The sequence below is a fragment of the Buteo buteo genome, chromosome 9 (assembly GCF_964188355.1).
Source record: "Buteo buteo chromosome 9, bButBut1.hap1.1, whole genome shotgun sequence".
Lineage (NCBI taxonomy): Eukaryota > Metazoa > Chordata > Aves > Accipitriformes > Accipitridae > Buteo > Buteo buteo.
This window is the reverse complement of record NC_134179.1, coordinates 40,229,598-40,257,296: the sequence shown is the minus strand read 5'-3', so window position 1 is coordinate 40,257,296 and position 27,699 is coordinate 40,229,598. Positions and strand designations below refer to the sequence as shown.

Genomic DNA, 27,699 nt, shown 5'->3' with positions numbered 1-27,699 from the left:
TCACTACACTGCTCACTACAGCTTCCTGAGTAAGGGAAGTGGAGCAGGAGGTGCTGATCTCTTCTGCCTGGTTTCCAGTGATAGGACACGTGGGAACGGTTCCAAGCTGCTCCAGGGGAGGTTCTAACTTGACATTAGGAAGCATTTCTTTACTGAGAGAATGGTCAAACACTGGAACAGGCTTCCTAGAGAGGTGTTCAATGCCCCAAGCCTGTCAGTGTTTAAGAGGCATTTGGACAATGCCCTTAATAACATGCTTTAACTTTTGTTCAGCCTTGAAGTGGTCAGGCAATTGGACAAGATGACCATTGTAGGTCCCTTCTAACTGTAATATTCTATTCTATTCTATTCTATTCCTTTCTATCCTTCAGCTTGCTCAGAGGTGGCACTTACCTTAACACTAGGTGGAGACACTGCCTGCTCCTCCACTGCAGTTGGGGCCTGGGGCTCATCAAGCTGCCAGAGAAAATCCTGTCTATCTCCCTGTCACCTGCTCTGATGCTGCACAGTCAGCTTATTTGCACCTGCTTGCTGACTGACGAATGCTGACCACTTGCTGTCTGTTACGCCTGAGCATATTCTGTGTTGTTACAGTTCTGGCAACTGCAGTATCAGGGAGCGTTCCGGAAATATCCTTTTATCAAGTTTGTGGAGAACTTAAGTTTTGCTCTTCTACTCATTGACAGGGCTTTTGGTAAAGCAGGGAGGGACTGCATGGAAAAAAATGTATCTGGTGCCTGCAAATGAACTGGAGCAGCTATGGGTGCTGCCATGACCCAGGGAAGACGTGAGGGCTGCTGAAATGAGGAGCATCCTCTAGAAACCAGGTTTTTATGGCCTATGAGAAAGCTAAGGGTTCTATGGCCACTCTTCAGAAGTACTAGTCCCACGAGAAGCAGAGCAATCAGAAAAGGGGGAAAATAACTCCTGCTTCTCCAGAAGAAATCAAGACAGAGGTGCAAAAGCCCCTGGAGACTCCTGAGGATGCCGGCCCTGTTGTTCAGGAAGTGCCTGATAATACGCATCCATAGTATTGGAAGAATGCACAAGTGCTCCTAGGTAAAGTAGGGCAGCAGAAGCTGGGTTATAAGTTTTATGTGCAGAATACATTTATGAGAATTCCTGCAAGAGATGCTGGTCTGGGTCTTCTGAAACATATTTTGAGTAGCTGTGGCCAGGAGGAAAGCGTCATCTTCCTAGTTTACAAAATGCATCAGTATCTGATCATTTTGCACTAGAATGTTAGAATACGATTTTGAAATCTGTTCAAAAGGTAATCCCTTGTTATGGTGAAGTAGGAAAAAGACACAGTGGTATCCGCAGGCCATGGACGGGGGATGCTGCAGTTGCTTCCTCTGCAAAGCACTATCCATAGCATTGTGTTTTAAAAAGGCCATGATGCCTTCAGGAAAGAGAGCACTCTTTGGAGGGTACACACATGAGTCAAAAAACTCTGCGTGGTTCTAATGTGCCAAGAGAAGTGCTAGCCGGTGCTCTCCAGGCTGGTTATGAGGATGTGCATTCACCACCACGCTCACGGGTCTTGGATAAACATGGGCCCGAGGGAGACAGTTGCTCGGGTAAACACCTAGAAATGTTTGCCTGGTCTACGGCTCTGCTGAGAACAAACAAAAGAGCTTGGTCCACCTCAGACTTCTGTCTGAGACAGGAGATAATTCTACCCCCAAAGCATCTACCGATCATTGCCGTAATTTAGGCAAGGGATGTGTAGGAGGTCTCCGTCCCAGGGTCAGAGCTGGAGCTGGGTCTCAGAGCAAGGCCAGACTCAAGAGAGGACAAGGTGAAGGCTCCAGCCAGCGACTGCCGTGGACTATCTAGGAGCCTGGCCAGGCCAGGAGGATAACAGTAGCCCAGGCCAGACACAGGCACAGATAGGGCAGAGCTGGGGCAGGCCTGCGCTAGGCCAGAGCTCTCATAGGGACCGTGGGCCAGGAACCGAGCCAGAGCTGGGACCCATGGTTGCACTGGGTCTAGGTAGGCTTGGTCCTGATGCTCATTGTCCCTGAGTTACCACCTGACTCAGCACTGCCTCCCACAGAACCCAGCCTGGGGAGAGCTGCCCCCAGTCCTCACCCCACGTAGGAATCACTCTGTCCCCTGTGCTGGTCCTGTGGTGTGGGTGGTGTGTGAGGTCTGTGTGAGGGCAAACCCCCACACCACAGGGTCCCAGGGTCTGCAGCTGTGGGAAGGCCTTGGCCTGTGTGTAGGGAGCAGGGGTGTTGCACAGAACACAAGGGCTACTTCAGCCTCAGGGCTCTGGGAATGCTGAAGGAACTTGGTACCTGAGGGAAGGCACTCCAATGTGTGCCCTGCGGTTGGGCGAGTGCATGCCCTGTGCCATTGAGTTACAAGTCATGGATCCTGCTGAGTGTAGAATAAAATCCAACTGCCACTGCCATGTCTATGAGGAGCTGGAAGTATCTCCTCTCACATGGCACCTTTCCGGACCAGAGTTGGGTTGTGGCACTTGTGAGGCTGTAGAGTTCCTGGGCCTCAGTAAGACTGTGCTCGCGGAACACAAGGCAGCACAGAACAATGTTGCATATTTGGGCACCAGTCACTGTCCTGGGCCTGCCTTCACCCAAGGGGGTGGTTGGTTCACAGGGACAGGGGACTCCAGTGTGTGGCCTGCTGTAGCTGATACCAATACTAACTTGTGAACACCTCAGCCCTACACATGGAGGCAAGAGGTGGGCCATGCCAGATGCTGTGCTGAAGGGTGATAGCGCTGCACAGGGAAGCTGTCCCTGCTGCCCACGCCCAGGCGTGCTGGCCATGACCCCTAGAGTGGCTGATGGAGAGAAGGAGCAGGCAGAGCAGGGACTGTGGGCCATCCCCAAGGCTATTTGCCCCTTCCCAATTCCTGCCATCCTTTGGCAACATTGTCTTCTGAGCCTCCTTGCCCAGCACAGCTCCAGCCAAAGCAAGAGCAGCACTCTTCCCCAAGAGCTTGTGGGACTGCTGACATCCTCAGGACTACCCACATGCCCACAGTTCCTCTCTGGAGGACAAAAGTTGTCAGGATTCCTGTTCACATGACATGCTCCAGGGCCAAGGGAGTATTTGTGAGCAGAGTTGCAGCAAGGCAAGGCGTGATGTGGAGTAACTAGGGATGCCTTCCTTGGTGGATGAAAAGCTGGACATGAGCCAGCAATGTGCACTTGCAGCCCAGAAGGCCAACCGTACCCTGGGCTGCATCAAAAGAAGCGTGGCCAGCAAGTCAAGGGAAGTAATTCTGCCCCTTTACTCTGCCCTGGTGAGACCCCACCTGGAGTACTGAGTCCAGCTCTGGAGTCCTCAGCACAGGAAAGACATGGACCTGTTGCAGCTAGTCCAGAGGAGGGCCATGACAATTATTAGAGGGATGGAACACCTCTCCTATGAAGAAAGGCTGAGAGACTTGGGGTTGTTCAGCCTGGAGAAAAGCAGACTCCGGGGACACCTTATTGCAGCCTTTCAGTACTTAGAGGGAGCTTATAAGGAAGATGGGGACAAACTTTTTAGCAGTGTCTGTTCCAATAGGACAAGGGCTAATGGTTTTAAACTAAAAGAAGGTAGATTCAGACTAGGTATAAGGAAGACATTTTTTACAATGAGAGTGGTAAAATAGTGGAACAGGTTGCCCAGAGAGATGGCAGATTTCCCATCCCTGGGAAAATTCAAGTTCAGGTTCGCTCTGAGCAAACTAATCTAGTTGAAGATGTCCCTGCTCATTGCAGGGGGGTTGGACTAGATGACCTTTAAAGGTCCCTTCCAACCCGAACTATTCTATGATTCTATGATTCCTCAGCTTCAAGAGGCAGTGCCTGAAAGAGAACTCGTTGCACTGTGTCTCACCCTCCCATGCCTCTAAGAGTGATGAAGGGTCCCCTGGTGCTCCCACCTATTTGCCCCCCAGAGCAACATCTCCCTCTTTCAGCAGTCAGTGTGCAGATGGAAAGACCACCTAAGGGACACAGGTAGGGTTGCAGCAATTTTTTAATGACTCTAAAGAGGGAAATGAGGTCAGTCCAAGGGGAGGCCCCCAGTGCAGGAAGGAGCAGGAGCAGCCAAGAATCTGTTCCCCTTTTCCTGTGGCAGAGTTGCCACCGGCCATCTGTTGACCTGCCTGGAAAAGGGAGACAGCCTAGCAGGTCACTCCAGGCTGGTTTCTGGGGTCCTCAGAGCAGGCTTTGAGGGGAGCACAAGACAACAAAGAAAAGAGATGAAGGGTGAGTGGCAGAGAGAAAAGGTAGACATTGGCCATGTTTTCAGAGAGCCCGAGCTGGTCCCTTCCACGCTGCCCTTGCAGGGCAAGCCAGAGGTGACCAGCTAGTCTGAAAACAACAGCATGAATTTTCATCCTCTGTCCAGCAGCATCTTCTGGGTTCCTAGGAGTCCTTATCAGAGGCTGTTGCCAGCATCTTTAGCAGGGGGGGCACCTTCTGCCACAGTAGCGGCTGGTGATGCAGGAGAGGTCACAGCAACCAGAGTTGATGGGCACTCCGTCACAGCTGAGGATGCTGCCAACGGCAGCGGAGGTGGAGGAGCCAACAATGGTGTTCTGCGGGAAGGAGCTGAGGATGGGGCCGGGCAGGGTCACCACCACGGGAGAGGGCTCAATGACGACAGTGGAGTTCTGGCACTGCCTGACACAGGGCTCATTGCAGCTGTTGGCCAGCGGGGTCGGGCCACAGGGCTGGCAGGGCTGGCACTGGTCACAGCAGGACATGTCTTGGGGCTGGAGGTGCACCTGGGAGAGAGGGCAGGGAGGAAGCAAAACATGGGGAGGCGTGAGGAGCATTCTGTCACCACACCACGAGGGAGCCCAAGAAGATGCAGGACCGGGAGATGGAGGCTGTGCAGAGATGTCTGAGGGCCTCTTGGCCTCGTCCTGCCAGGGCCCAGAAAGAGCCACGAGCTCCCATGCGGCTACTGCCTAGCCCTGAGTCCAGAAGGCACCCGAGTACAGTCTCAGCCTCCCTCCATGTCTAACCTTCTCCCCGCTTCCCTCTCCCATGACAAGCAGCCCCATGATGTGGCATAGAACCAAGCTGGTGTCAGCTGAGAGGCCCATTGAGGTGAGACCTGCCTTTAGAGAAAGCAGAGAAGGAGAAGGGGGTTGAGACTCACCTGACTCCCAAGGAGATGGAGGCAAGAGAAGTGGATGAGAGAGTGAGCAGCTGGGCTGGCTTTTATCATGGACCTTTGCTGCCCCAGGCTGCCAGAGGCATCCCTTGCAGAGGTGATTATTTTCTGACAAGCTCATCTTGAATGCAAAACGTCTCACCTAATGCTATAGGCCGTGTTTTGGCTCCCTGAATTGCTGTCGTTTCATTTCCTGCTTTATGCCAGGCACATTCCCCAGTGACGGCATCTTTTGTGTGACAGGATGAGAGGCCCAAGCATTTCCGGAGCAAAACACGTCAGCGTGGGCAGAGGACTCAGCTCACATGCTGGAGGAGTCCAGTAAAGGACACTCAGGGTAGACTAAACAGCTGGCTTAGACAATGCACATACACACACACACACACACATCCAGACCTCTAGTCATCTAGAGCGAATTGAGAAGGCTCAAGGCACCCCAAGAGAGGCTGTCTACACTATCCAGGGCCACCGCACAAGTCTTGGACTTGACAGAGTCAGGGGGAAGACTGATCTGCAGTCGGTGAGAGTGGGAGGTGCAGCTGATGAGAGTAATGGGCCCAGCTTGAAACCATTTCACTCCCACAAAAGCCCTTTCCCTGCTATCTGCCTGTCCCTGAGTAGCGTGGACGTGGCTATGGGGTTTAGCCATGGGATGGAGGTGCTTGTAGGCTCTGGTAGGACAGCCTGTGGGTTCACTTCTGATCGCATGATGAAGCAAGCCATGCGCACGTGACCAGGTATGCAGGCCTTGCTGTGAGCTTATGCTAGCTGGGCAGTTCAGAGGCCACGACCGGTCAGTTACAGGATCAGTGTCTCCAGAAAGATGACGTGTCTCGTTTACCATGGACGTCTGCTTTGGGATGGCATAAGTCCTGTGTGTGAGCTGGTGTCTCTTCAGGGACTGTGGGAAGAGTCTGTAGAATCTTTTAGAGCAGGTCCAGAGGAGGGCCATGAAAATGGTCAGAGGGATGGAACACCTCTCCTATGAGGGAAAGCTGAGAGAAGTGCAGTTGTTCAGCCTGGAGAGGAGAAGACCCTGAGGAGACCTTCTTGCGGCCTTTCGATACTTCAAGGAGACTTATAAGGAAGAGAGAGAAAGACTGTTTACCAGGGCCTGTAGTGACAAGATAAGGGGCAATGGCTTTAAACTGAAAGAGGGTAGGTTTAGATTGGACATAAGGAAGAAGTTTTTTCCAGTGAGGGTGGTGAGACACTGGAAGAGGTTGCCTAGAGACATTGTAGATACTCCATCACTGGAACTGTTCAAGGTCAGATTAGATGGGGCTCTGAGCAACCTGATCTAGTGAGAGATGTCCCTGCCCATGGCAGGGGGATTGGACTAGATGGACTATCGACACCCCTTCCAACCCAAACCATTCTATGATTCTATGGATTATGCTGGCAACAAAGATGACTCTGTGAGGTCCTTCCCTCAGGGCAGTGAGTTTGGGCTGAAAGAGCCTCTACACGAGGATGTCTTTGGAATCTGCATTGGTCCCACAGGGCTGGAAGGACATATGCCCTGAAGAGGTCTTGATCCATTTCACTCCCAACCCCTTAATTACCTAGATTCACTAAGACTGAGATGCAAAGCATGGCACAGAAGTCAGAAAAGAATCCCTCTCCCTTGAGAGCTCTTTTGGGCAGTGTGAATGGCAGGAGTGGGGAGCAGCAGCAGCAGCACCCTTGGCTTCTGTTCTGAGAGGACCCTCGTGGAAGAGTGAGAACTACTTGTCAGGAGTGGAAGGTGTTTGACAAGGTGAGGCAAGAGTGCTTTTGCAAACACCTGCTAAAGTGGGCAGGAGGAGTTTAAAGTAGGTGTGGAGGGGGAGGTCTGCCACAGACTAAAGAGAAGGGAGCGCACAAGGGGTAGAAGAAGTACGCATGGGGGACAGGATGCCAGGGGAGGCTCTCACACTTGCTCTGTGGCACAGGTGGTGGTGTAGTGATATGTCTGTGTCGTGGTTTAACCCCAGCCAGCAGCTAAGCACCACACGGCTGCTCACTCACTGCCCCCCTCCCCCCCCTCCGCTGGAATGGGCGTGAGAATTAGAAGAGTAAAAGTGATAAAACTCATGGGCTGAGATAAAGACAATTTAATAAGTAAAGCAAAAGCCATGTGTGCAAGCATAGCAAAACAAGGACTTCATTCACCACTTCCCATCGGCAGGCAGGTGTTCAGCCATCTCCAGGAAAGCAGGGCTCCATCAACCATAAGCGTTACTTAGGAAGACAAGTGCTAGAACTCTGAACATTCCCCCATTCCTTCTTCTCCCCCCAGCTTTAAATGCTGCGTGTAACATCATATGGTATGGAATATCCCTTGGGTCGGTTGGGGTCAGCTGTCCTGGCTGTGTCCTCTCCCAACTTCTTGTGCACCCCCAGCCTCCTCACTGGAGGGGTGGTGTGAGAGGCAGAAAGGCCTTGATGCTGTGTAAGCACTGCTCAGCAATAATGAAAACATCCCTGAATTATCAACACTGTTTTCAGCACAAATCCAAAGCATAGCCCCATACCAGCTACTACGAAGAAAATTAACTCTGTCCAGGCCAAAACCAGCACAGCCTGCTCCACCCCTCCTGCTCAAGAAGAGGAGGCAGATGACGCCACCTTCAGGCAGTTGGGGAAAGCCTCACCATCCTAGGCCCTGGGAACCACGGCTGGGTTTTAGCACCTCAGCATCTGCCTCAGGGGCAAAATGGCCGGGCACAAGCAAACCAGGAAAGGTCCTGCTCCTCCACACAGCTGTACACACACAAAAGCACACCCATACACACACCTGTGCCCACACAGTGATGTGCATGCAGACCAGTCACACACATTCATGCTCTCCCGCCTCCACCCTGCAAAGAAGTCCCATATTACAAGGAAAAGAAAAAAAATCCTCCAGTGCTAGAAGGTCCCACCTGACCTTGGTGATCTCCTCAAGGGTCTGGGACCAGCCCCTGCCCTTGCAAAGGGAGCGGTGCCACAGGGACACACTCATGTGGCAGCAGAAGGGTGTGTGTCTGGGCCAAGGCAGACTCCCCTCTGGCTACAGACACTGAGGCTGGGACATCAGAAGTGATGTAGTAGGAAACCTGTCTCTGGACTCACTTTAAGGTAAATGCCCTCTCTTCCAAAGGCAGAGAAGTGCAGACGCAACCTTAAATTACAGAGCAGCTGAAAAAAACGGTTTAGCTGCCCTGTGATTTTCCATGCATTCATTTTCTTTTTTCCCCAGTTGGAATTGATGTGCTGGCCTTGTTTCTGCTTGTCTTTTGCATGCAGGTGCAGGTGGTGTAGTTGCCTGTAGTGAGAGGGAGCTGCCTGCAGCCTCCCCTGTTAACCTTGAGCTGGCTGAGTTTATCTTGCAGCCAAGATATGCAAAAGACCTTCTGCCCATAATAATACAAGAGTCATGACGGTGTATTTGCTTTACCTGGCAAGCTTTCGGTACTGAAGGGCTGCACGGATGGCTTCTGTGAGAAGATGGCAGAAAGAGCCAGTAACAGGCGCCTCCAGGATGGACCTGCTGCTGGCCAAAGCTGAGCCCGTCAGCAACGTTGGTAGCGCCTCTGTGATAACATATTTAAGAAAGGGGAAAAAGCAGTGTGCAGCAGCCAGAGGAGAAGAGTGAGAAAAGTGACAGCAACAACTCTGCAGACACCAAGATCAGTGAAGAAGGAGGGGGAGGAGGTGCTGCAGGAGTCACAGCAGAGATACCCCTGCAGCCCTGGAGAAGACAATGGTGACACAGCTTGTCCCCTGGCAACCCATGGAGGACCACGATGGAGCGGATATCCACTCTGCAGCCCACAGAGAACCTCGTAGCAAAGCAGGTGGAGATGGTCTGAAGGAAGTTGCAGCCTGTGGAGAACCCACACTGGAGCAGGCTCCTGGTAGAAACTGTGGCCCATGGAGAGGAGCCCACACAGGAGCAGGTTTTCTAGCAGGACGTGTGGCCCCATGGGCAACCCACACTGGAGACGCCCATTCCTGAAGGACTGCAGCCCACGGAAAGGACCCATGCTGGAGCAGTTCATGAAGAATGGCACCCATTGGAAGGCCCCACGTTGGAGAATTTTGTAAAGGACTGTGTCTTGTGGGTGGAACCCCAGCCTGGAGCAGGGGAAGGGCATGAGGAGGAAGGAGCGGCAGAGATGAAGCAGTATGAACCCCCATGCCCCATCACCCAGTGCTGTTTGGGGGGAGGAAGTAGAAGAGTTAGGTAGGAGTGAAGTTGAGCCTGGCCAGAAGGGAGGGGTGGGGGCAATTTGCTTCTAGTTTTGTTTCATTTTTCACTATCGTACTCTCTTGCAGTTAATTGGCAATAAATCAAATTGATTTCCCCAAGTCCAGTCTGGTTTTCCTATGACAGCAATTGGTAAGTAATCTCCCTGTCCTTATCTTGACCCACATGCTTTTCATTGTATTTTTCACCCCCTGTCCTGGTGATGGAGGCAGTGATAGAGCGGCTTGGTGGGCACCTGGCAACCAGCCAAGGTCAATCTGCCTCAGACACGTAAAGCAAAGAGAGGAAGCATAGAAGAGCAGTGATGTTATGGCTGGAAGTACCAGAGATGACCTGTCCCCCTTGTCCCATGCCCTGTAAAACAACGGGGGCAGAGAGATCACTAAACAGCCCAGTTCCTTGTGTGGTGTAGAAGAGAAGGAGGAGCTTTGGTGTGGCTGGAGGGCAGGGGCATCCAGCACTTCATGCTTGAGGCTGCATGGCATGCGGTGAGGAGAAGCAGTCATGTGAGGTTCCATCCACATAATGGTTCTGCATGAGATAAAAGAAAGGAAGGATTTTCATGGACACCTTGGAAGGTGGAGTAGCAGCTATGGGCCATCCCAAGGGCTGTTCCCTTCTTTAGCCCTCTTCCCATTCTGCAAAGCAAATCATCTTCCGGAACTCAACACCACCCCCTATGAAACCAGTGCAGCTCCAACCATAGCAAGAGGAACACTCTTCCTCAAGAGGTCATGTGGCTGCTGACCCCTGAGGGCCTCCTGCCTTTCTGGATGTTTGTGGACAGCAGGGCAAGGCCTGATCGTCACAGGCAGCAGAGCAGCCAGGGTTGACTTCCCCAGCTCCATGAGAGAGTGCCCCAAAGAGGATCCACTGCAGGGTGTGGAGCCTCTCATTCCTCTGTGGATGGAGAAGAGTCTCCTTGCGCCCTCACCTCCCCCCATCCACCCCACAGCAACATCCTTCTGCTTTGGCCGCTTGGCGAGTGTCCACAGGGGAAAGGACCACAGGGAGGCAAGGCTTGAATGCAGCAGAGCTTTAATGAGTCAAAAGAGGGCAACGAGTTCACTCCAAGTGGAGGACAGAAGTGCAGGGAGTGCTGGGGACAGCCGAAAGTCTGGAGTCCTTGGCCATGGGGAAGTTCCTGCATCATGCCTGCCCCGTGGAGGGAGAGGAGACAGATGGTCTCTACCAGGCTGGACTTGGGGACACGGTGTGGGCAAGGGGATAGGCAGCCACAAAGAAAAGGGAAAGGCAAGCAAAACCATTCAGGTACACTGAAAACAGCATCCAAAAGACGGATCCTCTGCCCAGCACCATGTTCTGAGTTCCTCAAGTTGTCACCCTGGAGCTTTTGCAGCATCTTTATCTGGAGATGGGGCACCTCCTGCCTAGTAGCGTCTGGAAATGCCAGAGAGGTCACAGCACCCAGAGTTGATTGGCACTCCATCACAGCTGAGGATCCTGCCAACAGCAGCGGAGGTGGAGGAGCCCACAACGGTGTTCTGCGGGAAGGAGCTGAGGATGGGGCCGGGCAGGGTCACCACCACAGCCGGGGGCTCAATGACAATGGTGGAGTTCTGGCACTGCCTGACACAGGGCTCGTTGCAGCTGTTGGCCAGCGGGGTCGGGCCACAGGGCCGGCATGGCAGGCACTGGTTGTAGCAGGACATGTCGTGAGGCTGGAGGTGCACCTGGGAGAGACGAAGGGAGCAAGTAGAGCACAAGGGTGACTGAGGAGCAGCCTGGTTACCCTGTCACAAAGGAGCCAAGGCCCATATTGAGTGGGGAGCTGGAGGCTCAGCCAGAAGACACGCAGCCTTCATTGCCCTACAAAGAACTGCCTGACCCAGGGAGGCTCTCTCCTAATTCGTAAACCAAAACGCCCCTCGACCATGTCCCAGCCTCTCTCCAAGCACTCCTTCTCCCTGCTTCCCCCTCTCAGGACAAGAAGATCCAAACCCCAGCAGAGGCCAGAGCCAGTATCAACGGAGAGGTCCATCGAGGAGAGATCTCGCTTTGGAAGAGAAGGAGAAGGGGCTTCAGACTCACCTGGTTCCCAAGGAGAAGGAGGCAAGAGGAGTGGATGAGAGAGCAGGGACTTGGGCTGCCTTTTATACCTGCCCTTCATCGCTGCAGGACTAGAGGCAGAGGTAACAATTTTCGGACAAGCTCATCTTCAATGCAAACCGTTGCAGCTAATGATATGGGCTGTGCTTTGGTTTCCTGCACTGCTGCCTTTTCATTTCCAGATTTGTTCCATGCCCATTCCCCAAAGAAGGCTTCTTCTGAGCAGCGGGATGAAAGGCCCAGGATTTCTCGGGCAGGAATGCAGCAGTGCAGGCAGAAGACACAGCTCAAGTGCTGGACAGGTCCAGAGCAGACAAGTGACATCAGCCTGGCTCACCCTGTTGGGGCTGTTTGAAGTGTCATTCTCAGGAAGCAGCTCCAGCAATGCTCAGCTGGATGTCATGGTCTCCTGTACATGAGCACGTGCCATGTCCTGGTCTTTCCTTCCCTCCTCAGCTCAACCTGATGGTCCATTCTTGTTCTTGCCTCCCCAGGTGTGTGCGTTGTGCTCCTAGGTTTTGACCCCCTCCTGCCTAACACTGCCCAGTCCCCAGGGGTCCTCAGCACGGTCCATGGTTCATGGTGTTCTTGTGTGTGTTCTTGTCTTGCCTGTACTTGTAAGCAACCAGGTTTGTGTGGATGCACGTGGAAGCACCTATACGTGTATAATCCCAAGCTGGGGGGCATGAGCCCATGTCTGTGTGTCCTTGTGTGTCCCTCATCACAAGGGAATATGCTGCTCATGGCAGGGACACTCTCCACTGCTCTCTCCAAGAGCACCACAGAGCAGCAGGTTCCCAGGGTCAGGAGCCTGAGTGCAGCTGAGTGGTGATGGCACCAGACTGCTAGAGAACTGTCCAGGCAAGAGGCACTGAAATGCAGCCAGTGTCTCCTGAGCCCTCCTTTCCCTGCCCCTCCAAAGCTCACGCTCCGCTGCTGCTCATTTCAGGCCCCAACAAGGATGGTTTCACACCAGTTCTGATCCACAGTTTAATTCAGTGGAAAAAACTATTGGGAATACCTCAGCATGGCTGGCAGTCTTCCCTGCTTGTCTTTCCAGTCCAGGACACGGTGGGTCTCCCCAGTGCAAGAGGGCTCAAAAGGATGGGGATTGCTTTCTGGGGAAGGAGAAGCTGAGGAATCCTGCTGACCTTGCGCTGGCCATCCCTGAGTGGATCTGCTTCCAGTGCAGGGTCAGTGGTGCCTGGGGCCGTGCACAACCTCTCTCATGTCCATGTCAAGGCCAAATGTACTTGTGCAGTTCATCGGCCTGGTGCTCTGTCAGGCAGGGACTGAGACCTGGGATCAAACACGTACTGAATGAAAGGAACACAGAGCATGATATCCCTGTGCTGTGAGTGGAAGGCCAGACCCTGTGGCCTGCACAGGAAAGGCAAAGAACTGGTGACTGCTTGGGACTTCAGCCCACAAGGACCTTCCTGCCCCACATTGGAATCCCAGTCTGAGAGCCCAGCAACTGCCCCTGGGAGGGAAGGGGCACTGGATTCGAGACCGCATCGCCCAAAGCCAGCTGCTGTCCCACAGGCGTGTCCAGAACAGACCCTCTTTCTGACAAGGGCTGTGCACAGCGGGTAAATTTTCTGAGCCCATCTCCCTGCCTGAATGACTGTCAGCCTGAGACCAGGTCCATCTTGGACTCAGTGCAGTCAAGTGCAGTACTTTCCCCCTTCCCTTTAGTGACCTCGGTGAGATCAGTGCCAGGCAGCTCTGCTGGGAGAGCTCAGCCAGGGCTGATTCCCCTCCTCGTGGGTCTGCTTTTGAGCTGAGGCTCTACTGCATCTGAGCGCCAGACTCATTGCTTCCTCGTCAGGTAACAGGCACTGTGGAAAAAGGGAAGGGCAGGGGAGGTGTGTACCTAGAGTTTAGCAAGACCTTTGACAGCCTCTCCCGTACTTCCTTGATGACCAAATTGCAGACGCATGGGTTCAGTTAGAGGATGACAAGGTGGGTGGAAACATGGCTGCACTGCCAGGCTCTGAGAGTTGTGACCATGGTGCAAAGCCCAGCTGGCCAACACTTATGGATGGGGTGTAGTAGTCGGGATCAGTAGCAGGACCAATACTCTTTAACGTTGTCAGGAATGTCATGAGTGGGAACTCCCAGCAAGTCTGCAGATAACACCCAGCAAGGGGAATGGGCCGTAACTGTCAGACACGGCTCCTGTTTAGAGGACCTGGACAGGCTGGAGAAATGGGCTGACTGGAACTTCATGAAGGCCAGACAGAGCAAGGGCAAAATTTTGCATCTGAGGGAGAAACCAGCCTAGGCAGTCATGCAGGCTAGCAGCTGGCTGTCTCGGAAGCAGATCCATAGAAAAGGACGTGGAGTTTTAGGAGAGACCCAGCTGAACATGAGACAGCAGCGTGCCTTTGCAGCAAACCGGACCAAGTGCATCCTGAGCTGTGTCAGTCAAAGTGTTGCCAGCAGGTCCAGGAAGGTGACTCTGGCCCTTGAAAGACCACAGCTGGAGTACTGCATCCAGGTTGGGGCTCCCTGGTCCAAGAAGGATATTGACATACTGAAGCGAGCCCAACAAAGGCCACCAACTTGATTTGGGGGGCTGACAAACATGACATGCAATGAGAGGCTGAGAGAACTGGGCCTCCTCCTCTTGGAGAAGACATGTCTCAGGGGAGAACTTCTTGCTTTCTACAACTACTTGCTGAGAGGAGACAGAGAAGATGGGCCTGATCTCTGGAAGTGCCCAGGAGATAGAACATGGGGAGTTCTGATTAAGCAATAGGCTACAAATAATAATGAGAAAAGGAACGTCTTTTGCAGGGAGGTTGTGCAATCTCCATCCTGGGAGCTGTTCAAGGCTGGACTGAACGTGACCCCGAGCAACCTGATCTAACGTGAACTGTTCGAAGCCAGAGCTGATCCGTATGACCTCTGCAGGTCCCTTCCGACCTGCATTCTGACTCAGTGATTCCCCCTCTCCCCTGCCCTGAGCCCTGCACTGCCATGGGCACATGTGTCCTCCGAGCCCCTTGGCCACAGCACAACTTTCAGGCCCTGTGCCGCGAGTGCAGAGAGGCAGCTGAAGGGAGGGAGGCTCTCAGCCTCCTCCCTGCCATCCGCAGGAAACCAGTGGCTGCTGCTGGCAGCCCCTGAGCTCGGAGACAGCTCTGGGAACCTGGTCCATCTCCCGGGTCAGGGCCCTGCTGCTGTGCCAGGCTGCTGCTGTGCCCGGCTGCTGCTGTGCCAGGCTGCTGCTGGCGCTGCGCAGGCTGCTTCTTGCTGGGGAGGTGTCCTTGCCGGAGGAGCGGGAGAGGGCATTGCCCAGGAGACAAAGCGGTGCCCGTGCAGAGCCCCTGCGCCCTCGCAGCCCGGGCGAGACCCCGAGCGGCGCCGGCGCAGGGCTCAGCCCCGGGGCGGAGCTGGCGGAGGCGGCGGAGAGGAGGCGCCGCGGCCGGAGCAGAGAGCCGGGGCTGGCGGGGGGCAGCGAGGCGCGGGCGGCGGAGCGGCGGGATGCGGCGGTGCCGGGGCGCGGCGCTGGCGGCGCTGGCCGCGGTGCTCCTGGGTGCGCGGGGCTGGCGGCGGTGGACGGGGCCGGGGGCTGTGCCCGGGCTGTTCCTCTCCTTCTTCAGCGTGTCTTTCCCCCTCCCTGCCGCTCTGCCATGCCTCGTCCCCCTTCCAAACCCTCCGAGTCCTCGCTTCCTCTTCTCCCTATTTCGCCATCACCTCTGCTGCTACAAGCCTGCTTGCATCTACGCCTGCCTTTCCAGGCACCTGCTCTTTCCCCCGTGCATTTGGCAGGTCTTACTGCCCTGACTGTAGCCCTCTGCCCTTCACTGGAACAACCCATCTCCCCGTCTACTCTTCCTCTCCCCATCCATCCATCCATCCATCCACCCGCCCAGCTTTGACCAATCTCTCCATGCACCTAGCATCCTTAAGCCGTCTTCCTACCCCGAGACCCCTCTCTCATCTCTCCCTTTCCTTCATGTCTGTAGGCACAAGTTTGTTTTCCTGCACCACACTGTTATTGCATACATCCTCTCATCCCCCTGTGCATTCAGCATTTATTCTTCTTCTGAATTCAACCCTTCATCCTTCGCTGCAACACACCCAACTCTCTTGTCTCCTCTCTCTCTCGCCGTCCATCCATTCGTCCGTCCATCCCTGCACCTGACTTTCATTCTAACTCTGCATGCATCAATTTCACATTCCCTCCCAGACTTCTGCCCTTGCTCCACACACCTGCCCCAGGACCACTCTCCATCCCTGTTGATGGGCACATGTCGCCATCCGTTCCAGTCCAGCTCTGTCTCACTGCCACTGTTCCTGACAGTTTCTCTGGGAAAAGAGCCACCAGAGCTGAGCGATCTTTGGTGATCTTTGGTCTTTCCTTCTCCTTTCTCGCCAGTGGCTGTGGCCAGAGCCCAGGTGCAGCAGGAGGCGTCAGTGGAGACCACCGAGGGCACCGGCATCAGCATCAACTGCTCACACCCCAACATACAGATTGGCGACTCCATCCACTGGTACCGTCAGCTCCTGGGCCGAGGCCCCGCATTCCTCGTGAGCAATTTTCAAGGGACCAAAGAGCTGCCGGACCTGCCGGGGCGGCTGTCGGTGGCGGCAGACCGCCGGTCCAGCGCCCTGTGGCTCGCCCGGCCCCGGCGCGGGGACGCGGCCGTGTATTACTGCGGCCTGAGAGACACGGGGAGAGGAGCCGGGGCTGCGGCCGGGCACGAACCGCCGCGGGCGGGGCCGGGCCTGCGGAGCGGGGCGGGGGGGGACAGCCCCGGGTGGGGCCGCCAGGGGGCGCTGCCGCTCCGCCCGCCGGCGCCGCCTCGCCCCGCCCGGCCCCGCCCGGCCCCGCCCACGGCCCCGGGGCGCTTCCCCTGCCGTCAGGCGTTGTCATCAGCATCAGCACTGGCACGGGTATCAAGTATCGCCATCGCAATCGGCATCCAGATTCTTATAGAATTATAGAATCATTTAGGTTGGAAAAGACCTTCAAGATCATCGAGTCCAACCATTAACCATGCCCACTAAACCATGTCCTGAAGTACCCTGTCCACTTGCTATTTGAATATCTCCAGGGATGGTGACTCAACCACTTCCCTGGGCAGCACATTCTTCCGAGCTTCTCCATTGTTTCCCACCACGGGATCTCTTCCGGTCCTCGGAAGCCATCCTGCAGAGTCAGGAGTTTGAGCCCAACACAGACATGAGTCAATGACGTAGGGGTGACTGAAACCCTCAGGCTTTCTCCATAGGTCCCAGACCATGAGGCTGTTGTAGAGGATTTGGCTCCACACCAAATGCAGAGCCTTTTGGTGTGCAGGTGAAGTCCCAGAGATGGGATGAAAGCTTGGACACACCTAGTGTCCGAGATACATTGGGGGCTCAAGGGGTGCCAAGGTCATGTCTCAGAGGCAGTCAGAAAGAGAATTGCTACATTTCCCAAAGGGGCCGAAGGTCTGGGGTTTGCTGAAGCTGAAAGCCGTCCACTGACCAGAAAGGTTTCTGCACAGCTGGTCCCCAGGGAAGTCTGCATGGCTCTAGTAGCTCACTCAGCTGTTCCAGGTCCATGCTCCCGGGCTGCAGAAGCAGAGAGGAAAACCTGGTTTCTGCAAGGGCAGAGGCCCCTGTCCTGAACTGGCAAAGGACGCCTTCTCCAGGCATTCCTTGGATGGGCTTCCAACAGGCCAGGTTGCATGCTTGCCTCAGTGGTGGTGTCTGGGAGCCCAGGGCAGCACAAGCAGCTGTGCCCTTGTAGGAAATCAGACCAACTGCACTCTGAGATGTCTTTTTAAAAGGGTAGCCAGCCAGGGAAGTGATCCTTCTCCTCTGTCACTCATGAGACCATGCCTGGGGTCTTTTTATTTCTCACTTTTTTTTGACCCGGAAAATTCTCAAGTATTCTCAAGTACTGGAATGCACTCTTCACAGCTATTTTACAGGCTCTGGCCTTGGAAATTTTCCAGGCATGACAGGCACAGCCCTGAGCAGCCTGATCTAATGAGACCTGCTCTGAGCAGGGACTTGGAGGGGGTGACCTGCAGAGGACCTCTCCAACCTAAATTGTGCTATGGTCAGAGTAAAAATAGTGTGGCTACAAGGCTTTGTTAAAGGCTACAAGGAAGGAGAGGTCAAATGCAGATCCTACTTGTTTTGAGGAAACCGAGAACGGAAGGGTTATGGTCAAGTGAAAGGACTGCTTATTCGCATTTGAGTGGGTTTTTTTTTCCCCAACTAGCTTTTCAGAAGCTGATTTATGAGCTTTATGAGATGGGATGGGCAGTGTGGCTGGAAATGTCGTTTGCTGGTTCCTGAGATACCTTCTCCTGAAGAGAGGGAGAAAGTCCACGGTGCCTGGAGGGGCTGAGTGGGACAGTTGGTGTCTGCAGGGTTTGGGGTTGTTGACCATTGTGTTTGTGAGAGCTGCAGCCTTGGGGTGTGCTGAGAGGAGCTTGGGGCACCATACAGGAGCCAGGAGAGGCCAACTCGACCGTGGTCTTGAGGTTGGTGAAACAGGAGGCATGAGGCATCAAGGAAAGAGGGACTCCCAAGATGTTGCACAGGAGGATGTGCCAGTGAGCTTGGTCACCAGCTGCATGTCTGTCCCCCATTAACCCCTCTCCCTGGAAAAGCAAAGGTGGTGTCTGCAGGAGCAGCACGTGTCACTGCTGGAGGAGGGAGGACCACAGCATGGGCAATTCAAGCATGCTAAGGAGAAGCATTTTGTCTTCCCTGTTTCACTCTTTGTTGCCCTTGCCGAGTCATTTCCGGCAGCTGTGCTCTCTCAGGGCTCTTGGTGGGGACGTGTGGCTTTTCTGAGTCTCTCTCACACATGCAGGAGGATTGGTCTCAGCATGCACCTCGGGTATCTCATCCTCGCTGCTTTCCTGAGGCAACCACTAGGTAAGCACTGCCTTTGACTGGAGGCTTGATTCCTCTTCCCCCCAGGAGACCCTCACCCCCTCAACAGTTCTCTGCAGGGAGCTGCTCTTGAAGTAAGGGCAAATGTTGGGAAACATCAGATCACACGGGTGGTTTTGCACCTGCTTTCTCAAGATGCAGTTACCGATGGGAAAGAAAAATGAGACCAAGAAGAAGCCTCTCCTCTCCTGATCATCTTAGACCCCTGCCCTTCCTTTTCTCTTGCCAACCATCCACCTCTCTCTGCCTCTCCCTGCTGATTTGTCTGGGCCCAGCGTTTCACAGACATATGACTGCAGAAGCTCTTTTCTGTTTCAGCAGTACCTATTTTCTGATGCACAGGACTTTTGAAAGATGATGCAGGGACATGAAAGCTCTCTCATCCCACTCTCATTCTTAGGGTGTCCCAGGATCTCTCCTGGCTGGCACATCTCATGCAGCATGCCTTGGCTATCCATTCCTCCTGTGTGATTGCAATGCCAGGGCTTCCTTTTCCCTCCCCTCCCTTAACCCTGGAGCCTTTTGAGAGCACAGGGAATGGGGAGCAGGATGAAACTTCTCAGAGGTGTTCCCACGTCCCTCACCCTGCTGGAGGTGTCCTGGAACCAGCACAGGAAGGCCAGGCACTACAGGCTCTTCCCTGGAGCCTCCAGGCAGTAGGCGATTGAGGATGGAAGACCTGGGTGAAAGCACAACTCCCTCTCCGGGGGTATCCCTGTGGGAGGTTATTGGCATTACAGTGCTCTGGGATCCATGCTGAGCTGAGGTCTCAGACCTCCTGCCTAATGACACTCACCACCTTGCTGTTCCCACCCATGGGGGTCTTGCTGCAGAGCAAGACACAGGGAACGTTCTCCTCTGGCACTTTGCATCCCCTCTTGTGCATCCCCTCTTGTTTTGCATCTTGGAGCCTTTCCCTGCACAGCTGCTGACCCTTGCTTTCTTCCAGGCACCATGGGGCAGACCACCGTCACCCAGCAAGAAGGACAAGTCACAGTCAAGGAGAGAGACACCTTCCAGACCACCTGCACCTACCAGATCACTAACTTTGGTGGATTGCTCTGGTACCAGCAGAGGAAAGGCCAAGCCCTACAGCTTATCTCATATCAGGCAGCAGCTGGCCCCAGGCGGAGTGGCCGTCTCACCACTGTGCTGAACACCACGGGGAAAAACAGCCTTCTCCGGCTGGAGGAAGTCGAGGTCTCTGACGCTGCCTTGTACCTCTGTGCTGTGCAAGACACCCTGGTGCAGGAAGCTTCCTTGGCTGTGCAACAAGCCAGGGGAGAGAGGGCATTGGTTTGTGTGAGGCTGAGCTTGGGGGAAGGGGCTCTCAGCTCTCCCCTGGCAGTGATGCTTGCCCTGTACACCCAGAGCTCTGCAGGTCAAAATCTTCTTCCAGGAGAGGACAGTGTCAGTGGCTTGAGAGGAGGAAGAAGGTGTTGAATGAGTCTCAGGTTCCCTCGTTTTCACTGCGGGTTATGTGGTTATTCTGCCCGTGGCTTTGGGGAAGTGATGGGCAATGTAGGAAGTTGGGACCGCTTGTGCAATGGTTCCCTGCTGCTCTTCACTTTCTGGTTTTGTCTACTGCACGTTGCTTCTTCAGGTATTCCTGCAGACCTGTTCCTTAGAGTATCTGCTCCGGGATGTCTCCCTCAGAGGTCAGAGTTCAAAGTAAGATGAAAAATGTAACTAACGTGCCACAGAACAACGCTCCTTCCAGGAATTACATGCTTACAACAATTTTGGAAAATACTCAGAACTACTCTGTGCCTCCTCCACTTGCTGCATGCCTCCGTGCTGTGATCCAGAGGACCTGCTGTCCCCCAGTGCACTCTGCCGGTCCTTGGAGGCCTCCTCATGCCCTGCCTCGTGGGCTTTCCCCAGCCCTGCCTCATTTCTTCTGCAGTGGGACCAGGCTGTACAACTCTGTACAAGAGCACAATGGGGGAAGAGAGCCCCAGGCAGAGGTGGGCAACAGGCCGTGCCAGGAGAAGAGCCAGCTTTGCGGAAAGCTGCTTCATGCTTGGCAGAAGGCCAGGCACCACAGAGCAGCCATGAGGGCTTGGGCACTGGCTGCTGTCCTTGGGCTCCCTGTCTGGTGGGAGCTGGGGCTGTGTGAGAAGCATGAGGACCCTGGTGTGTGGCCTGTGTAACTGCTGGGCTGTGCAGGGCACTGTTTGGAGAGTGGAGGGTGTAGAGGGTGTGTAGGTAGAATTTCCTTCCACACAGGTTGTCAGCTGTTGACCTCTCAAAGCCTCCAGCACCACCGGGCTCCTCACTGGGGGATAGCAGTGGTTGGGCTCCCCATCTGCAGGACCTGCTCTGAGGCCAAGGGGCCATACCTGAGCAGAGATGCCAGAAGGCAGGGCCTGATCTCCACTGGCTGTGGAGGAGCTGAGTATGTCTTCCTCAGCTTCAAGAGGCAGTGACTGCAAGGGACCCATTGCCCTGTCTCCCACCCTCCCCTTCCTCTGGAAATGATGAAAAGTTCACTTGCGTCCTCACCTTCTCCCCCCACAACCAAAGGCAATGCCTTTTGTCCTTGGCACCACGAGACAATGTCCACCAAGAAAAGGATTACGTGGAGGCAGAGGCTGTGATGCGGAAAACTTTAATAACTCTGAGGAGGGAAGGGAGTTCAATTCTAGAGGAGGCTGCCAGTGCAGGGAGAGCAATAGCAGCTGCTGAAAGCCTGCGCCCATTGCCCATGGTGGAGAACCTGCAGGACATCCGTTTGCTTGCACCGCAGAGAGAGTGGGGTCAGCAGAGCCCCCAGGTTGGGTCTGGGGATCTTACGGCCCAGAAGAACAAAAGAAGACAAGAAAGAGATTGGAGGTAGTGGAAGGCAGGGGATTTAGACTTTGGCCATGATTTCAGAGGGCCTCCGCTGCCCTCCTTTGGAAGGGCAGCACTGGATGTTCAGCCTCTCTGAAATGAGTGGCCAGGAGCTCCGTCCTCACTTCAGCATCAGCTGCTGGTTTTGGGGTGGTCCTTGTCCGGGCTGTCACCAGCGGCTTTAGCAGGGGGGGCACCTTCTGCCACAGTAGCGGCTGGTGATGCAGGAGAGGTCACAGCACCCAGAGTTGATGGGCACTCCATCACAGCTGAGGATGCTGCCAACGGCAGCGGAGGTGGAGGAGCCCACAACGGTGTTCTGCGGGAAGGAGCTGAGGATGGGGCCGGGCAGGGTCACCACCACGGGAGAGGGCTCAATGACAACGGTGGAGTTCTGGCACTGCCTGACACAGGGCTCATTGCAGCTGTTGGCCAGCGGAGTCGGGCCACAGGGCTGGCAGGGCTGGCACTGGCTGTAGCAGGACATATCTCAGGTCCAGAAGTTTACCTGGGAGAGAGGGCAGAGAGGAATCACAGCACGGGTACATGCGAGAAGCCGTCTGCCATGAGTCCACCAGCAAAGTCAAAGGCACCTGCTGAGCTGGGAGGTAGAAGCTGGGCAGTGAAGCCAAAGGGTTTCTGAGCCTTATCCAGACACGGTACTGCCGAGTGTCACCAGGCCCAAAGGAGCTGCTGACTACCTCTTAAAAGAAGAGGCTCCTCAGCCAAGTCCCAGCCACTCTCTGAGTGAGACCTTCACCTTTCTTCCCCCTCCCATGACAAGCAGCACCATGACCCAGCATAGGGTCGAGGAGCATGCATCTGCAGGAGCAGAAAGTAACATGAGGAAAGGCCTTCAGACTCACCTGGTTCCCAAGGAGAAGGACGTGAGAGAGGTGGATGAGAGAGCAAGGAGCTGCGCTGGCTTTTATGGTGGCCCTGACCTGCCCCAGGCCCAGAGGGAGCTTCTACGGAAGTGACAATTTTCTAAGGTGCTCATGAAGAACGGAAAACATGCCAGCTAATGACGTGGGCTGGGTGGTTGTTTTCCCGGATGACACCTTTTCATTTCCTGGCTTATGCCGTACCCATGCCCTCATGGAGGCTTCTTCTGAGTGCTGGGATTGAGAGGCCCCAGGATTTGCAGGACAGGAATGTGGCGTTGCTGGCAGAAGACTCAGTTCAGGTGCTGGATGGGTGCAGTGCAGGCAAATGATGTTGGCCTGGGGCACGCTGGTGGGGCTGCCTGTGGCCACGTTGACAGGAATGGCCCAGCTGCTCCCAGCCCTGCAATCCCTGGCTGGTCACCCCAGGGCTTCCCTGTGTGAGGACGTGCCGTGTCTTTCCTTTTCCCTCCCTCCTTCCTTCCCGACTTGCTCCAATGTTCACTTGTGGTCAGCTTCCCAGGCAGGTGGGCTGCACTGCTGGGTTTCAACCCTCTTCCTCCTAAACCTGCCCTCTGGAGAAATTTGTTGACCTCTTTTGGCATCTTACTGTCAGGGGATTCCAGGGATCACAAGAGCCCTTAATGCAAACTGTTTTTCTGAGCATGCTGGGGCCGTGAACACATCTTCCACAAGGGTAGAAGATGACCACCTGGAAGGCACTTCTCGGTTACTGCAGCCCCCCCCAGGGCAAGAGGCGGTTGAACACAATGAGGTTGTTTCTCTGCAGAGGCTGCCTGCTGCACTCCCAGGTCCTGAAGGAGCATTTGAGAGTCCATTTTGGTCCCCACTCAGAAATGCAGCAGGAGTTGAAGGACGCAGAAGTTCGCCCCACAGCTTCCAAGCAACATGTCAGGCACTCACCCTAACCCTAACCCTAACCTCTGGCCGAGGCTCCAGACATCTGGAGCTAGACCGACATATTGATTTACATCAGACATCACTCACTACATGAAGCTCATGACACATTTGTTCGGGGTGTAGAGCAAGTTTTTCATCATTTACACCAACTATTTGAACCTGGTGGTTACGCTCATCTCCATCTAGAGAAGTTTAAGGCTGAGGCAGAAGAAGAGCACGAACATAAAGTTGGAAGTGCAGGGTGTGCTATAAACAGATCTGTAATGTAAAACCGCACCAGTGTTTCACAGCCGTGAACAAAAATCCAGAAGAAGGGTGGGGCTATATTATCTATGACAGGCAGTGTGTGCAGGAAACTGGGATACATGACCTGAACTCCATTTTTCCTGTGGAGATAGCACTGGATGCATGTCCCTGTGTGTAGTTTGCTTGAGTATTCCCTGACCTGATCCTCTTCCACCAAGGGTACATCTTTCTCTTGTTCCAGACTTTCCCACTGGTCTCAGGGACCTGGGATTCTGAAGGCTGGTCTTGCTAGGAAAGATTGAGGCAAAGAAGGCATTCAGCACCTCAGCTTTTTCCATGTCACCTGTGTCCTTACAGAAGCCTAGTTGCCATTGACATCCGTGGCCAGATTCAGTTCCAGTTGGGCTTTGACTTTCCTAATCTCCTCCTTGCACGCTTAGGCAGTGACCCTTAATTCCTCCTAGGTTACCTCTCCTTGCTTCCACCTGCTGTATGCTTCCTTCTTGTGTTTTGGTTTGCCAGGAGCTTCTTGTCCATCCACGCTGTCCTCCAGGCATGCTTGCCTGACTTCCTCCTCATTGGGATGGTCTGCTCTTGAGCTTGGAGGAGGTGATCCTTGAATATTAACCAGCTTTCCGGGGACCCTCTGGCTTCCAGGGCCTTATATTAAGGGACTTTTCCAAGCAGCTCTTTAAAGAGCCAGAAGTCTGCTCCCCTGAAGTTCAAGGCTGTGAGTTTGCTTTTTATTCTCCTCCCCTCCCCTCAGGATCCTGAACTCCAGCCTTTCTTGGTCAATGCAGCCCTGGCTGCCCTTGAGCTTCACATCCCTAACAAGCCCTTCCTTCTTGGTGCCTAGGAGGTCCAGCAGACCTCATCGGTTTCGCTGGATCCTCTATCACTTGGGTGACGAAGGTGTGTGGGGAGGCCCCTGCCGACTGGAAGCTGGCCAATATTATTGCGATTTACAGGAAGGGCATGGGGGAAGGCCCAGGGAACTGCAGACCTATTAGTCTAACCTCAGTCCCTGGAAAAGTTGTGGAGAAGATCATGCTGAGTGCAATTGAAAGGCTTTTTAAAGAACAGCGTGCTCATCAGGAACAGTCAACGTGGGTCCATAAAGGGAAAGTCCTGTTGAACTACTTTGATATCCTGCTATGAGAAGGTCACCTGCCTCGTGGATGAAGGGAAGGTGGTGGATGGAGTTTTTCTGGCTTTCAGTAAGGCTTTCGATAGCGTCCCTCGCAGCATCCTTCTGGACAAGGTGTCCAACTGTGGGATGAGCAGGTACACGGTGTGCTGAGTGAAGAACTGGCTGAAAGGCAGGGCTTAAAGGGTTGCAGTGAATGAGGCTACATCTGGCTGGCGACCGGTCACCAGAGGTGTTCCTCAGGGCTCACTTCTAGGGCCAGTTCTGTTCAGTATTTTTATCAGTGGTCTGGATGCAGGAGTTGAATGCACCAGTAGCAATTTTGCCGACAATACCAAAGTGGGAGGTGCCGTTGACTCTCTTGAGGGAGAAGAGGCCTTGCAGAGGGATCTAGGCAGATTGGAGCACTGGACAATCATTAATGGCATGCAATTTAACAAGTCCAAACACCAGATTCTTCACCTAGGGTGGAGTAATGCCAGGCACAAGTATAAACTGGGAGAGCAGTGGATGAAGAGCAGCCCCTGCAGCCCCTGCAGAAAGGCGTTTGGGGGTGTTGGTTGGCAGCAGGCTCACTATGAGTCAGTAGTGTGCCCTGGCAGCCAAGGGGACAAACCGCATCCCAGGGTGCATCGAACACAGTACAAGCAGCCGGTCAAGAGAGGTGATCATCCCACTGCATTTAGTGTTGGTGTGGCCTCATCATGAGTACTGTGTGTAGTTCTGGGCCCCAGAACTGAAAAAGGATGTGAAGGTACTTGAATGTGTCCAGAGGAGGGCAACAAAGCCAGTGAAAGGGCTGGAAGGTATGTCCTATGAGGAGTGGCTAAGGACTTTGGGTTTGTCTAGTTTGGAGGAAATGAGGGTGAGGGGCTCACTACACTGCTCACTACAGCTTCCTGAGTAAGGGAAGTGGAGCAGGAGGTGCTGATCTCTTCTGCCTGGTTTCCAGTGATAGGACACGTGGGAACGGTTCCAAGCTGCTCCAGGGGAGGTTCTAACTTGACATTAGGAAGCATTTCTTTACTGAGAGAATGGTCGAACACTGGAACAGGCTTCCTAGAGAGGTGTTCAATGCCCCAAGCCTGTCAGTGTTTAAGAGGCATTTGGACAATGCCCTTAATAACATGCTTTAACTTTTGTTCAGCCTTGAAGTGGTCAGGCAATTGGACAAGATGACCATTGTAGGTCCCTTCTAACTGTAATTTTCTATTCTATTCTATTCCTTTCTATCCTTCAGCTTGCTCAGAGGTGGCACTTACCTTAACACTAGGTGGAGACACTGCCTGCTCCTCCACTGCAGTTGGGGCCTGGGGCTCATCAAGCTGCCAGAGAAAATCCTGTCTATCTCCCTGTCACCTGCTCTGATGCTGCACAGTCAGCTTATTTGCACCTGCTTGCTGACTGACGAATGCTGACCACTTGCTGTCTGTTACGCCTGAGCATATTCTGTGTTGTTACAGTTCTGGCAACTGCAGTATCAGGGAGCGTTCCGGAAATATCCTTTTATCAAGTTTGTGGAGAACTTAAGTTTTGCTCTTCTACTCATTGACAGGGCTTTTGGTAAAGCAGGGAGGGACTGCATGGAAAAAAATGTATCTGGTGCCTGCAAATGAACTGGAGCAGCTATGGGTGCTGCCATGACCTAGGGAAGACGTGAGGGCTGCTGAAATGAGGAGCATCCTCTAGAAACCAGGTTTTTATGGCCTATGAGAAAGCTAAGGGTTCTATGGCCACTCTTCAGAAGTACTAGTCCCACGAGAAGCAGAGCAATCAGAAAAGGGGGAAAATAACTCCTGCTTCTCCAGAAGAAATCAAGACAGAGGTGCAAAAGCCCCTGGAGACTCCTGAGGATGCCGGCCCTGTTGTTCAGGAAGTGCCTGATAATACGCATCCATAGTATTGGAAGAATGCACAAGTGCTCCTAGGTAAAGTAGGGCAGCAGAAGCTGGGTTATAAGTTTTATGTGCAGAATACATTTATGAGAATTCCTGCAAGAGATGCTGGTCTGGGTCTTCTGAAACATATTTTGAGTAGCTGTGGCCAGGAGGAAAGCGTCATCTTCCTAGTTTACAAAATGCATCAGTATCTGATCATTTTGCACTAGAATGTTAGAATACGATTTTGAAATCTGTTCAAAAGGTAATCCCTTGTTATGGTGAAGTAGGAAAAAGACACAGTGGTATCTGCAGGCCATGGACGGGGGATGCTGCAGTTGCTTCCTCTGCAAAGCACTATCCATAGCATTGTGTTTTAAAAAGGCCATGATGCCTTCAGGAAAGAGAGCACTCTTTGGAGGGTACACACATGAGTCAAAAAACTCTGCGTGGTTCTAATGTGCCAAGAGAAGTGCTAGCCGGTGCTCTCCAGGCTGGTTATGAGGATGTGCATTCACCACCACGCTCACGGGTCTTGGATAAACATGGGCCCGAGGGAGACAGTTGCTCGGGTAAACACCTAGAAATGTTTGCCTGGTCTACGGCTCTGCTGAGAACAAACAAAAGAGCTTGGTCCACCTCAGACTTCTGTCTGAGACAGGAGATAATTCTACCCCCAAAGCATCTACCGATCATTGCCGTAATTTAGGCAAGGGATGTGTAGGAGGTCTCCGTCCCAGGGTCAGAGCTGGAGCTGGGTCTCAGAGCAAGGCCAGACTCAAGAGAGGACAAGGTGAAGGCTCCAGCCAGCGACTGCCGTGGACTATCTAGGAGCCTGGCCAGGCCAGGAGGATAACAGTAGCCCAGGCCAGACACAGGCACAGATAGGGCAGAGCTGGGGCAGGCCTGCGCTAGGCCAGAGCTCTCATAGGGACCGTGGGCCAGGAACCGAGCCAGAGCTGGGACCCATGGTTGCACTGGATCTAGGTAGGCTTGGTCCTGATGCTCATTGTCCCTGAGTTACCACCTGACTCAGCACTGCCTCCCACAGAACCCAGCCTGGGGAGAGCTGCCCCCAGTCCTCACCCCACGTAGGAATCACTCTGTCCCCTGTGCTGGTCCTGTGGTGTGGGTGGTGTGTGAGGTCTGTGTGAGGGCAAACCCCCACACCACAGGGTCCCAGGGTCTGCAGCTGTGGGAAGGCCTTGGCCTGTGTGTAGGGAGCAGGGGTGTTGCACAGAACACAAGGGCTACTTCAGCCTCAGGGCTCTGGGAATGCTGAAGGAACTTGGTACCTGAGGGAAGGCACTCCAATGTGTGCCCTGCGGTTGGGCGAGTGCATGCCCTGTGCCATTGAGTTACAAGTCATGGATCCTGCTGAGTGTAGAATAAAATCCAACTGCCACTGCCATGTCTATGAGGAGC

The 27,699-nt window shown here is 53.9% G+C and overlaps 1 protein-coding gene and 2 pseudogenes across 1 annotated transcript; all 3 read right to left on the bottom strand.

The window, feature by feature from the left end:
• Positions 1-3,988: 3,988 nt before the first annotated feature.
• Positions 3,989-5,269, bottom strand: LOC142035015 (feather keratin Cos1-1/Cos1-3/Cos2-1-like; annotated as a pseudogene).
• A 5,129-nt stretch (positions 5,270-10,398) lies between these two features.
• Positions 10,399-15,724, bottom strand: LOC142035014 (feather keratin Cos2-3-like). The gene is made up of 2 exons (XM_075036839.1): positions 15,677-15,724; positions 10,399-11,076 (listed from the first exon to the last, which is right to left on the bottom strand). The coding sequence occupies exons 1-2, from the start codon at positions 15,722-15,724 to the stop codon at positions 10,774-10,776; spliced, it is 351 nt and encodes a 116-aa protein (XP_074892940.1). The 3' UTR covers positions 10,399-10,773.
• Positions 15,725-20,959: 5,235 nt separating this feature from the next.
• LOC142035013 (feather keratin Cos2-3-like) lies at positions 20,960-22,199 on the bottom strand (annotated as a pseudogene).
• Positions 22,200-27,699: the final 5,500 nt, after the last annotated feature.

Bases quoted from the DNA above. Each gene is read 5' to 3' on its own strand.
- LOC142035014 (XM_075036839.1), bottom strand. From the start codon at position 15,724: ATGGCGACATGTGCCCATCAACAGGGATGGAGAGTGGTCCTGGGGCAG. The intron at 11,077-15,676 runs GTGTGTGGAGCA...CGTCTCTCCCAG, and splicing joins GGAGAGTGGTCCTGGGGCAG to GTGCACCTCCAGCCTCACGA.